The following is a 12,857-nucleotide window of genomic DNA, read 5'->3' on the forward strand; positions in this document are numbered from 1 at the left end:
ATAAGGAATCTAATTCATATGGCTGTCTGTAAACCTCTATAACAGTTACACATGGTGGGATCTTCAGAAGGCCCAGTTATCAGGGAAGTATCATGTATGAAAAACACTTCCTTCCGGGGCAGCTGTGGCTCAGGAGGGAGAGAGAGAGAGATAGAGAGAGAGAGAGAGAGAGAGAGAGAGAGAGAGAGAGAGAGAGAGAGAGAGAGAGAGAGAGGGGAATGACCTGCAGCATAGGTCCCTGGCCGGATTCGAGCACATAGAAGACAGAAAAACCACAACAGATACAAAATCTACCATACATAGGGATCCCATGTATAAATAAAGAAATTATAGGCTTTAAAGCACCAATATTATATGCTATAAGTATGTACAATGGGTGTACAAGTAGTAATTATTTAGAGACAGAGTTATACTGTTTGGTATTTTCCTGAGCTTGAAAGTCACAAAGACAAAGTTGTTGTATTTTAATTGAAATCAGGTCTAATTACCAACCATGCACCCTGTTCCACATCTGTTTAACTGCCCTGATAGATCATCCATATAAATGTTAAAAAGAAAAGGTGACAAACAGATAGGAGGGCAAGTATCCAATAAACGATATGGATGACACCATATTTGGTCCATGAAAAGTGCAACTGAAGGGTCGATACTTGAGTTACTGTAGTACAGAAGTGGCTAAAACGTATACAGTGGCTATTTGATATCTTATATTTAGCTTATATGTACTTAACTGTAAGTGTTGCTGAAGTCCTGGCTCGGCTGTTTCAGGGCTATGAAAGCAGAGATATGATTGGCTGAGAGTGTATTTAACACACCTGCTGATCTATATTCACGTTGCACGATGCTTTTTAAAATCAGTCTTCAACATGATATACTTTTTTGCATTTATTTCCATTTGCTCAACTTCATTCAGTTTAGATATTTCACTTTATTATTTGTTTTTTGTTTCTTCTGTTTCAGAGGGAATTGAGGAAGAAGACATCTATGTTAATGCAGAATATAACACTGGGGATAAAACACCTGCCACTTGAGGTACACAATGTGCTCATTTATTTTATTTTATTTTTTTAAACCATGCATAACAGAAAAGAGTTTCTGTTGCAAGTGGCTCAAAATATATAACTGAATGTGATTATCATGGAAAAAGGCTGTTCTTTAGTTTTGCATTAAAAATCTACTGTTTGACTGGTAAATCACTCTCGCAGTGATTAAAGTGAATTCTTATTTTTTGACAGATAAAAAGTTTCTCTCCATCATTCGGCCTTTTTTACCAGTGGCAGTGGGTTGGATGATACTGTTGGGAATCCTGGCTCCTCGTATCCACTGTGAGTGTTAACCCAACGAAACAAAGCATCAGAAGACATTCACTTGATATAGAAATGTTGCTGTGTCTCAAATCTCTTCTTCTGTACTTACACTTAGTATTTTGAGGTCATAAGTGTGTTCCATAGCCTGTATATAAGAAATGGACGTAACATCCGTGACGTCACCCATTGGTTTTTGGACTGCTGCTCGGAAGCCAATAGTTTCGGATCTGAGCAGCGCCATCTTGAAAATTTTAGGTGCATGCTGGGAAAAATAAAAACAGGGATTCTACTTATATGGGCATCAGGAGGAGCATGAGCCGCCCTCCTGAACCTGTGAACCAATCAACCTGTCAATCACCACGTAGCCACGCCCTAATGCATACCCTGCTTTATCGTCACATATAAAATCAGGGAGGCCAAAATGTCCCAAATGAACATCATACTGCATTGAAGAAGGCTTTAAACTAGCGATTGAGACCATAAACACATTTTGAAAACGTTTACTGAGGTTAGAAATCAAGTGAGAAGTTGGTGAATTCTCCATTGACTTGTATAGAGACGGAAGTCCTTTTGACACCAAAACGCCCCCTGGTGGCCTTTTGATAGAATGCAGTTTTAAGTTACTTCTGCGTTGGCCTCATTTCAGAGGACCGGAACTCCCCGCCTGATAACATGTAATATTAAAACAAACACACAGACCAACACTTCTCCTGTTTTTACACTACAGTTACCTCTGTCATCTCCACCAAGCTGAGCAACGAGATTAAAAGTTCAGACCAAGCCAATCGACACCTTTCTGCTGTCATCAAAGCCAAAGAAAACTTCAGTAGTCTGACAGATCAACTGAAGGCAGAAAACCAGCAGCTGAAGGAAGAAAACCAGAAGGTGAAGGAAGAAAACCAGAAGGTGAAAGCAGAAAACCAGCGAGTGAAGGCAGAAAACCAGCAAGTGAAGGCAGAAAACCAGCAGGTGAAGGCAGAAAACCAGCGAGTGAAGGCAGAAAACCAGCGAGTGAAGGCAGAAAACCAGCAAGTGAAGGCAGAAAACCAGCAGGTGAAGGCAGAAAACCAGCGAGTGAAGGCAGAAAACCAGCAGCTCAGGGCAGGAAATGAAACTATTACCACTACTTCACCATTATGGATTACGTCAACACCAACCTCACCTGGGTGGAATCAGACTGAGTGGAGGCCAGACTACTACAAGAGAAAAAGTTAGTTAATACCTCTTCATTCTGTCCCAAAAGTTACCGATAATTAATACAGTAATCCAAATGTTTTCCTGTCTTATTTCTCTCAGAGAGACAGACTGAACCTTGTCAGTCAGGTTGGTTTCACTTCCGGGACAGCTGCTATGTGATCTGGAGCAACACAAGCAGCAGCTGGGAAGAAGCTCGAGACGACTGCAGAGGCAAGACGGCAGATTTGGTTGTTATAGAAAGTCCAGAGGAGCAGGTAACACTGAAAGACTTTTAATGGCTGCTCATGTAATTAGAAAGTATCTGAGCTAGTATTTTTGGCGAGAGACAAAATGCATTTCTGGATACTTAAAATATTAAAGAGAAAAGTAAACTATGTCTTAAATATGATATATACTACTACTACACATTAGTAAGATAAACTACTTTTTTCTGTATAGATCTTGTACCAACATTGGGTGAAGATTAGTAAATGGTGACAGTCTTTAGTACATTAAATAATAAAATAAAATAAATATATACAATAAAATAAAAAATACAGTCTGGAGAACAGATTACTTTAGACACATTGCTTTTATTTTATTTTCATGTCATTGATGTTGGCTTCTTTCTCTGTGATCATCAGGAGTTCATCAGTAACATCACTCAGACCAGTTTGGGGATCAGCAGCTACTGGATCAGCCTCAGAGCTAAAGCTGACGGCTGGCAGTGGAAAGGAACTGGTTTAATAAAAGAGTAAGACACTCTCTGATCCATTCATGATCCAATGAATGATAAAACGTGTCAGTCAAAATCTAACCACCATGTTCTCCCCTCAGCTCCTTGATGCAACATCCTGCTGACGGCCATCGTTGTGCCATTTTTGCCCAAGAGAGCGATGGATGGAAAGCTGTGAGCTGTGAGTTAAAATATGGATGGATCTGTGAGAAGAAAGCTTCAAATGATTAAGTGCTGAATTGTTTCTGGATATTTTCTACAGATTTTTTTTTATTACATGTTTGGTGTCAGCTGGCTTTACAAATATGAAAGATAATATATAAAGATATTGGGCATCTTGCAGGAATTCATGTGAACAGATGTGTTGCATTTACAAGTGTTTTAAAAGAACTTGTTGCATTCATCAATTTTATTTTAACTTCACTCTGAGGTTTGAACTACATTTGGATAATAATATATGAAACGGTCCTGGCACAGGGCTCATTGACTTCTGAATTTGCAGTTTTGTTTTCGCCCAATTTACTATGCAACCTGATTATGTGTATGTCAGGGAGAAGGAGAGTTTAAGCATGGTCATTTTTCAATCTTTGATTTTGTCTGTACTTTTTTTTTACTGCACGTTTCTTATAATTAGTTATAATATTGGACCAGGGGTGTCAAATTCATTTGAGTTCAGGGGCCACATAGAACCCAATTTGATTTCAAGTGGGCCGGACCAGTAAAACTATTGCATAAAAACCTACAAATAATAGATTATATATGTAATACACATTATAATTTTCCTGTGATAAACAATCTAGGGTTACCCTGGTAAGAGATACTGATAAAATGTGTCCAAGCCCACTGAGGTAAATTTGTCCTTCACATCTTAATCACATCGCAAGTAAGTTGCATCAAGTTAGACGTCCACATTAAGATCCGAAACCTTGACTGTGAATGATGAGTAAAAAAAACTCAAGTTATCCAGAGGGCCAAACTGGACCCTTGGTGGGCCTGTTCTAGCCTGTGGGCCGTATGTTTGACACCTCTGATCTAAATGTTCCAGCAAGCTCAAGCTTCTTGTTTTTTTTGTTAAAAAGGAAAAAGAGAACATCTGCATATTGTCTTCTCTTGTTCAATAAAAATACTTCTAACTTACTAAATATGTTTCCGTCACTGACCTATTATAAAAATTACAAATGATATTATAAATATTACAGAACTTACAAATATGCTGACAAATATACTTCTTAAATACCCCGTCCCATCCTGCAGGTTGCAGCCAGCTACTTCTTGTTAAAGCCATCTGATTGGCTGACCATCCAAGAGTAAATATGCTTACCATACTTAACAAAATGGATAATTTAATTAAAGATAAATACATTCTGCCTAGTCAATTAAAGATATACATATTGGCATTACACTTAAAACTTTTCATAGTATACTCCATAATAATTAAAAATAAGAAAATAAATGCTCATAAAAATATACAACTCTAAGCATGAAATACTACATACTAATTAAAGCACAAATGTTTTAATATGAAAACATTTCAATAAAAAGTCAAAATAAAACCACTGTGAACACACTGAATCACATGGTAGAGTGACACACTTTCCACACAGTAGAGGTCACCAGCATGAAGAGGTTACTAGCTCTTATGATGCATGCTGGGATGGATCCCATCTTGTTCTAACATTAAACACACCTGGGAGGAGTTGGGGAGTAGCTTACCATAACAGCTGAAGCTTTGTTAACAGGCTCACATTTCCTCCAGACTATTTTCACTGTCACTTATTTTAACTTGTTCATTTTCCTCCTGACAACTGATAAACAACCATCTGATGTTTCATTACTTTAACAATATGATCTCTGTTCCTGGTTTGAGTTAAAGTGTGACAGCAGCAGTGTTCTGTGTTAGTTTTATAGATATTATTTTTATGTTTTAATGGTGAAAACAGGACTGGACCAGCTGCTGATATGATCATCAAAACTTAGACTGGAATCAAAAAATACAAAGTTTTTCAGCACAGGCTTGATGTTGTTATCAACAGAAGCAGGATATGATTTGACCTGCATGTTCCATAACCTTGGTAAGTTACCTGCCTGGTTACCTGCCTATACACATAATATACCAAATGACCACTGTTTCATATTTCCAGCTGAGACTGTGAGAAAACTACAACACGTCATCATTATTTCTACTCTGCTGCTCTGACTGTGGTAAAACAGCGACGTCTCACTCTCTCCCAGCAGTAATCCTTCTCCTGCTGAAAGTCACAGTCAATTCTCTTCTGCTTCATTCATTAGTTTTAGTCCTCGTTAACTCTCAGTGTGATTCTGAGACGCTTGATAAATATGAGCCCAGGCTCACAGTCTGACTTATAACACCTGTTTTTATCTTTTCTGCATCAAACAGCTCATGTAGAACAAATCTGTAAAGTGCTGACTTCAGCTAAATCCAGACATAACTGTTCAGTTTGTAGTCAGTTAAGAGACTTAAGTGAAGACGACAAAATCCAGATCCAGACTCCAAATGGATCATCAGGATCCAGCTGATCCTCTCTCAACACTCCTGGATGTTCACTCTCACTCTAACAGAGATCAGTAATCTTTCCATCTGATGAGAGAAGAAGAAAGAACAGAGGAGATAAATGAGTGTTTAGTGTGACTCACTTCATCAGCTGTCAGTCAGTGATGCAGCACATCCAGTATAAAGAGCAGCAGGGACTTCAGTCCTGTTCAGACCAGAAGTGGAACAGCTGTGCAGCGTAGCTTGCTTCCTTTCAGCTCTCATGTTAACGTGTTGGAGTGAACACACTGAGCTCCAAGCTCACACACCTGCACACACTTTTACTATCAAGTGTGTTTCCTCTGCAGATTTCACTCAAGTACACAGAGGAAATAAAGTGCTGAGAGTCATGAACACATCATTACTGCAGAAACAGAGACATTCACTCATCAGTTTACTGATGGATTTACTGCTGATACACGTCAACTCTTATCAAAGTTTAAAGCTACAGAGTCTCTGTGGGATTTGAAGATGTTTCCTGCTGTTAAATCATCACATGACAATCAGTCAGAGCTCTCAGCTAAACAGCTGCTGTGATTCCTGGACTTCAGCAGAGGTTCTGGTCTGTATAAAGACCACATGGTTACTAAACGTATTGATGCTTGTGTGAAATCAGAGCCAGTGATTTGCAGGCTGCAGTCAGACTGATCTTAGAGCTCTGACAAAGATGAACTGATCAATAGTTTAGTGTTGAAATGAGAGAACAAACACTTTGAGATCAGATTTGATGGTGTGACAGTTTGATGATGAGGACCACTGTCTCTATACATCTTGTAAGGCTGTCAACTGTAATCCAGCTTTATTTCCTGCAGACATCAACTTCATATCAGCTTCACTGAGGAAAGCAGCACTGAGAAGGTTGGAGCTTCACCAGGAAATACTGGATCTTTGCTTTGATACTGACTGTGTTTAATACTAAACTGCTGAAACCAGCACAGACTGACTCCAACTCTCTACTCACTCCAGATACATCAGTCTGCAGTCTGGACTCAGCTGAAGATCAATCAGCTGCTTCACGTCTGAATCCTTCAGGTTGTTTCCTCTCAGTTCCAGCTCTCTCAGATGGGAGGAGTTGGACTTCAGAGCTGAGGCCAGATAATCACAGCTGATCTTTGACAAACTACACCACATCAACCTGAAGAAAGAATAAATTAAGTCAGTTTAGAAAACAAAGTTCATGTTTGAAATTATTAAATGTTTCATAATGTGTTCAGAGCTGAAGAAGATTTAAATGTAGAAGTTTCGAAAATGTGTGTGTGAGTGCGAGTGTGTGTAATAAGTTCAATTGAAGCTAATATGAAGCTTTGACAGTCTGGTAGACTCACACTTGATTTGTGTGACTCAAAGTTTCAGAATATTTAGAACTAAATTCCCTCTTTGAGTTTGGATCCCTCCACTGCAGCTCAGCAAGGAAACACTGAAGAAACACAAACATACTTACTTGATATGTGGAACTCAGACTGCTGAAGCCTCATATTTGTTTAACCCTTACATACTGTTCGGGTCAAATTTGACCCGTTTTGACATTTGACAGCAGTAAAAATACCTTAAACATCATTCTTTTAGCCTGAAATTTGATGACTTTTCCTGAAGTCACCCAAAATACATAAAAATAAAAATATTTTATTAATTTATATTTTTGTATAGGTGCCACACACTGAGGCTGTTACGGGTCATTCGACCCGTATCTATTAAGATGGATTTTAGATCTACCAGTGTAGGTCAAATAAAGGAATATTGTGGTTTTATGGAATCTTGAAACTGTGAGAATGTACATGTCATGTTTGTGTGCATTTTATATGGGAAAGAGGTGACAGAGTTCAAGGGGACCTCACCACTGTCACGAGAACTTTCTGTGTTCCCAAAACATTTGCCCAGGTTCAGACAGACACCTGCTGGTCTTTGAAGGGGCAGGGGAAATCCCAAAATATTGAAATAGTAAACAAACAACATAGGAGTGATTATATATGGTGCATAAAGGGAACAGAAGTCATCCAGAGGTCAGACGGTGCCTTGACACAGACACAAGATGTGCATCTGCAATGTAATAAAATAATGTACAAAGTAACTAATTGGAATCTGTTTGGGTTGGGAGGGAGGTGGTGGGGTTCATAACATTATAAAGGCAGGTATGAGCTGCCATTTCAGTGACAGACACCATGGCAGCAAGACTGAATGTCAACACGTGAGAGCTGTGTCCAAAGTCAGATCTGTTCTGATTTTCATGGACAGGATCTCAAGGCGCAGCCAGGGGGAGGAGAGTGTCCAGTTTGGGGAACTCAGAATTGCTTCTCTGCTGTTTGCAGATGATGTGGTTCTGTTGGCCTCAACACATCAGGACCTCCAACAGGCACTGGAACGGTTTGCAGCCGAGTGTGAAGCGGTCGGGATGAGAGTCAGCACTTCCAAATCAGAGGCCATGGTGCTCTGCCGGAAAAAGGTGGATTGCCCCCTTAGGGTTGGAAGGGAGTCACTGCCCCAAGTGGAGGGGTTTAAGTATCTCGGGGTCTTGTTCACGAGTGAGGGTAGGATGGAGCGGGAGATCGACAGGCGGATTGGTGCGGCGTCAGCAGAGATGCGGGCATTGCACCGGACTGTCCTGGTGAAGAAGGAACTGAGCCTGGAGGCAAAGCTCTCAATTTACCGGTCGGTCTACGTTCCAACCCTAACCTATGGTCACAAGCTTTGGGTAGTGACCGAAAGGATAAGATCGCGGATACAAGCGGCTGAAATTCTACAGCTTTGTGTTCAGCAAATCTTAAAATTATGAACAAAACATTTGAATTGAATATATAGAAAAAAAATCTACCAAAGCTACAGTCAGTGAACTGACCTCAGAGTCTTCAGTCTATAGTTTGGACTCTCCAGTCCAGCAGACAGACGCTTCACTGATGAATCAGACAGTTTGTTGAAGCTCAGGTCCAGATGTGTCAGATGAGGGTTGGACTTCAGAGCTGAGGCCAACACTTCACAGTGAGTCTCTGAGAGTCCACAGTCACAAAGTCTGTAATGGCACATATATTACAACATATGTTATCATGAAAGAGGACACTTTATATTTACTTCATGCATTTGATGATCAAACAGTTTGACATTCACTATTTTGATGAACATTTGATCTTCACATCAGTGGTTCAGATCATCTTTTTTTCTGAGGCATTTTATTCCTTTAATGGACAGTTGAGAGATAAACAGGAAACAAGAGGAGAGAGAGACAGAGAATGACATGCAACAAAGGTCCACCACCAGAATCAAAGCACAGACCAGTAAGCTACCAGAACACTCCCAGTTCAGCTAATGCTGTCTCACTGTGCTTGAATGAAACAATCATTTTCATCACTCTCTCTCATACCTGCAGACTTTTCATCTTTGTTTTGCTTTAATCTTGCAGATGAAGTAGAGAAAATGGAGTTACATTGAGGCTTCCATAATGTGTACAGTGTGTCTGTGTGAACTGATCCCATGTCTGTCTCCACAAAGTTAACATGAGGACATCTTGATTAGAAAACCACTTTTACTGTCCATTATTTTTAATGTGACTGCAGGATATTTAGACTCAGTTCAACTCAGTGAACAGTTCCAGTTGAGAAAGACCATCTCTCTTTGCTACCTGCTGCTGTCAGGTTCACATCCATAAGCAGCTACATTTACTGACTGTTCACAAACACTAATGAAACTAATGACCTGACAATATTACACCTGTACATCATTAAATTTGAATCTCATTAAATATTTAGACGTTTAGTTGTTTACTTTCTTTTCTGAGAATCTGAAAAACTGATTCAGCACAAACACAATGAACAAACCAATAAGGTTGAATTATTTTAACATGATGTCATCAGAAAGATGTTATCAGGGTATCAGCATTAAAAATATAACATTGAGCTTAATGTGTATCAGATCTCTTTAAACAGGCTGATTTCTGCCATTCTGCTCTTATATATTGATCAGACCTCTGTGCATTTCCTGCTACTACTCTTCTCTACACCAACAAGAGAGAAAACAGCTGAGAGTTTCTTTCTGTGACCAACAGAATATCAGAAAGACTTCAGTACAACACCAAGTAACACCACTTCCCTCTTTACAATAAAAAGATGAATTGATGAGAAATAAAAGGCTCCATTGCTCGGTTCAACACACTCAGGGGTTTAGTCTCTATGACCAGTAGTTTACGGAGGCTAATGTTGGTTCATGTTAGCAAACTTTATTTTACATTACTGAACCAGTTTGATGATTAGATGACTATTCTCTACTTGTGAGACTCTGTGTGTGTGTAATAAGTTCAGTTGAAGCTAATATGAGGGTTTGGATGCCTACACTGCAGCTCAGCAAGGAAACACTGAAGAAACACAAACATACTTACTTGATATGTGGAACTCAGACTGCTGAAGCCTCATATTAGTTTAAACTCTGGAAGTCATTTTTACTCACAACAAGACTGTGGATTTTAAATTCCTGAAAACATTTACATTCTACAGATTTGTGTTCAGCAAATCCTGAAAATTATGAACCAAACATTTGAAATTTCACTGAAGGATTAGAATTGAATATATAAAAAAATCTACCAAAGCTACAGTCAGTGAACCGACCTCAGAGTCTTCAGTCTACAGTTTGGACTCTCCAGTCCAGCAGACAGACGCTTCACTGATGAATCAGACAGTTTGTTTCCACTCAGGTTCAGTTCTGTCAGATGAGGGTTGGACTTCAGAGCTGAGGCCAAAACTTCACAGTGAGTCTCTGAGAGTCCACAGCCAGGAAGTCTGTAATGACACATATATTACAACATATGTTATCATGAAAGAGGACACTTTATATTTACTTCATGCATTTGATGATCAAACAGTTTGACATTCACTATTTTGATGAACATTTGATCTTCACATCAGTGGTTCAGATCATCTTTTTTTCTGAGGCATTTTATTCCTTTAATGGACAGTTGAGAGATAAACAGGAAACAAGAGGAGAGAGAGACAGAGAATGACATGCAACAAAGGTCCACCACCAGAATCAAAGCACAGACCAGTAAGCTACCAGAACACTCCCAGTTCAGCTGATGCTGTCTCACTGTGCTTGAATGAAACAATCATTCTCATCACTCTCTCTCATACCTGCAGACTTTTAATCTTTGTTTTGCTTTAATCTTGCAGATGAAGGAGAGAACATGGAGTTACATTGAGGCTTCCATAATGTGCACAGTGTGTCTGTGTGATCTCATCCCATGTCTGTCTCCACAAAGTTAACATGAGGACATCTTGATTAGAAAACCACTTTTACTGTCCACTATTTTTAATGTGACTGCAGGATATTTAGACTCAGTTCAACTCAGTGAACAGTTCCAGTTGAGAAAGATCATCTCTCTTTGCTACCTGCTGCTGTCAGGTTCACATCCATAAGCAGCTACATTTACTGACTGTTCACAAACACTAATGAAACTAATGACCTGACAATATTACACCTGTTCACATAAAAAACCCTAATGACTGACACGCTATTATAACAGTAAAAAGTGGGGAAAAACTGAGGATCGGTCGCTCAACAATGTAAGTTAAGGTTCCCTTAAATTTCCCCTTAACTGCAGAAGCTAACTTCAGCCCTAACCCTAACTCAGATTTTGAAAAGTGTGTGTGTGTGTGGGGGGGGGGGGGACATGACCCCCCCGTCCCCAGAGGAAATTACACCTCAGCCTGTACATCATTAAATATGAATGTCATTAAATATTTAGACGCTGTCGACTTCCTTTTCTGTGACCAACACAATATAATGGCGCTTTTCCACTACACCGTTCTAGCACTACTCGACTCTACTATACTCTACTGTGTGTGCATGTATGTGTCTTCATGTGTGTGTGTGTGTGTTTCTGTGTGTGTGTGTGTGTGTGTGTGTGTGACTGTGTGTGTGACTGTCCAAAAAGATGAATTCAGCTATAAACAAGTAGAGCACTATTTTAACAATAAGAATTTTACATTATTTATATTTGAACTAAATTACTTATCTACACTGATTTATAATGTTAATCACATCTGGACTTACCGAGCCTTTCTGCAGTTCCTCACAGCTGGGATCAGTCTCAGTCGTCCCTCCTCTGATGTGTTGTACTTCTCCAGGTCAAACTCATCCAAAACCTCCTCTGACATCTGCAGCATGTAGGCCAGAGCTGAGCAGTCAAACACAGAGAGTTCCTTCCATGATCTGTTCTCTGACTTCAGGAACTGTTGGATCTCCTGATGCACTGAGCGGTCGTTCATCTCCATCAGACAGTGGAAGATGTTGATGCTTCTGTCAGGAGAGATATCACCACTGTTCATCTCCTTCAGGTTATTGATGACTCTCTGGATGGTTTCTGGACTGTTGTTTGTCTGACCCAACAGGCCTCCTAAGAGACTCTGGTTGGACTCCAGAGAGAGGCCATGAAGGAAGCGGACAAACAGGTCCAGGTGGCCATTTTTACTTCTGAGAGATTTCTCCATGACTCTCTTCAGGAAGACATCCAGAGATGTAAAATCATGATCACTGTCAGGTGGGTTGTTTCTGAAATAAACTGAAAAGTTCTTGAGGACAGACTTTTGTTTTGATTCTCTCAGGAAGTCCTTCAGTACCTCTGTCTTCCTGCTGGTGTAACAGTGGTACATGTAGACTGCAGCCAGAAACTCCTGAATGCTCAGATGAACAAAGCTGTAGACTGTTTTCTGGAAGATCACACTCTCTCTTTTGAAGATCTCTGTACAAAATCCTGATAACACTGAGGCCTCTGTGACATCAAGACCACACTGCTCCAGGTCTTCTTGGTAGAACATGATGTTTCCTTTCTCCAGTTGTTCAAACGCCAGCCTCCCCAGCTTCAGAAGAAGGTTCCTGTCAGCCTCCGTCATCTCCTGTGGGCTCATCTCATGTCCTTCATCATACTTGTTCTTCTTCCTCTTTGTCTGAACCAGCAGGAAGTGTGAGTACATGTCAGTCAGGGTCTTGGGCAGCTCTCCTCTCTGATCTGTAGTCAACATGTGGTCCAGAACTGTAGCAGTGATCCAGCAGAAGACTGGGATGTGACACATGATGTGGAGGCTCCTGGATGTCTTGATGTGTGAGATGA

The 12,857-nt window shown here is 40.0% G+C and overlaps 2 protein-coding genes and 1 pseudogene across 2 annotated transcripts in view; 1 reads left to right on the forward strand and 2 right to left on the reverse strand.

Moving 5' to 3' along the window:
- The window catches only part of LOC133991890 (uncharacterized), a 527,851-nt gene that overhangs the window by 96,303 nt on the left and 418,691 nt on the right, over nt 1-12,857 (forward strand). The gene's annotated exons all lie outside the window — the stretch shown is intronic.
- The window catches only part of LOC133991866 (NACHT, LRR and PYD domains-containing protein 14-like), a 721,507-nt gene continuing 713,878 nt past the window's right edge, over nt 5,229-12,857 (reverse strand). The window contains exons 11-12 of the mRNA XM_062430456.1: nt 6,732-6,905; nt 5,229-5,818 (exon numbers count right to left, since the gene is read on the reverse strand). Coding sequence (XP_062286440.1) covers nt 5,803-5,818; nt 6,732-6,905 — 190 coding nt within the window. The 3' untranslated portion in view covers nt 5,229-5,802. The remainder of the gene's footprint in view (nt 5,819-6,731; nt 6,906-12,857) is intronic.
- The window catches only part of LOC133991874 (protein NLRC3-like), a 29,645-nt pseudogene continuing 27,134 nt past the window's right edge, over nt 10,347-12,857 (reverse strand).

The sequence above is a fragment of the Scomber scombrus genome, chromosome 12, assembly GCF_963691925.1.
Source record: "Scomber scombrus chromosome 12, fScoSco1.1, whole genome shotgun sequence".
Classification (NCBI taxonomy): Eukaryota; Metazoa; Chordata; class Actinopteri; order Scombriformes; family Scombridae; genus Scomber; species Scomber scombrus.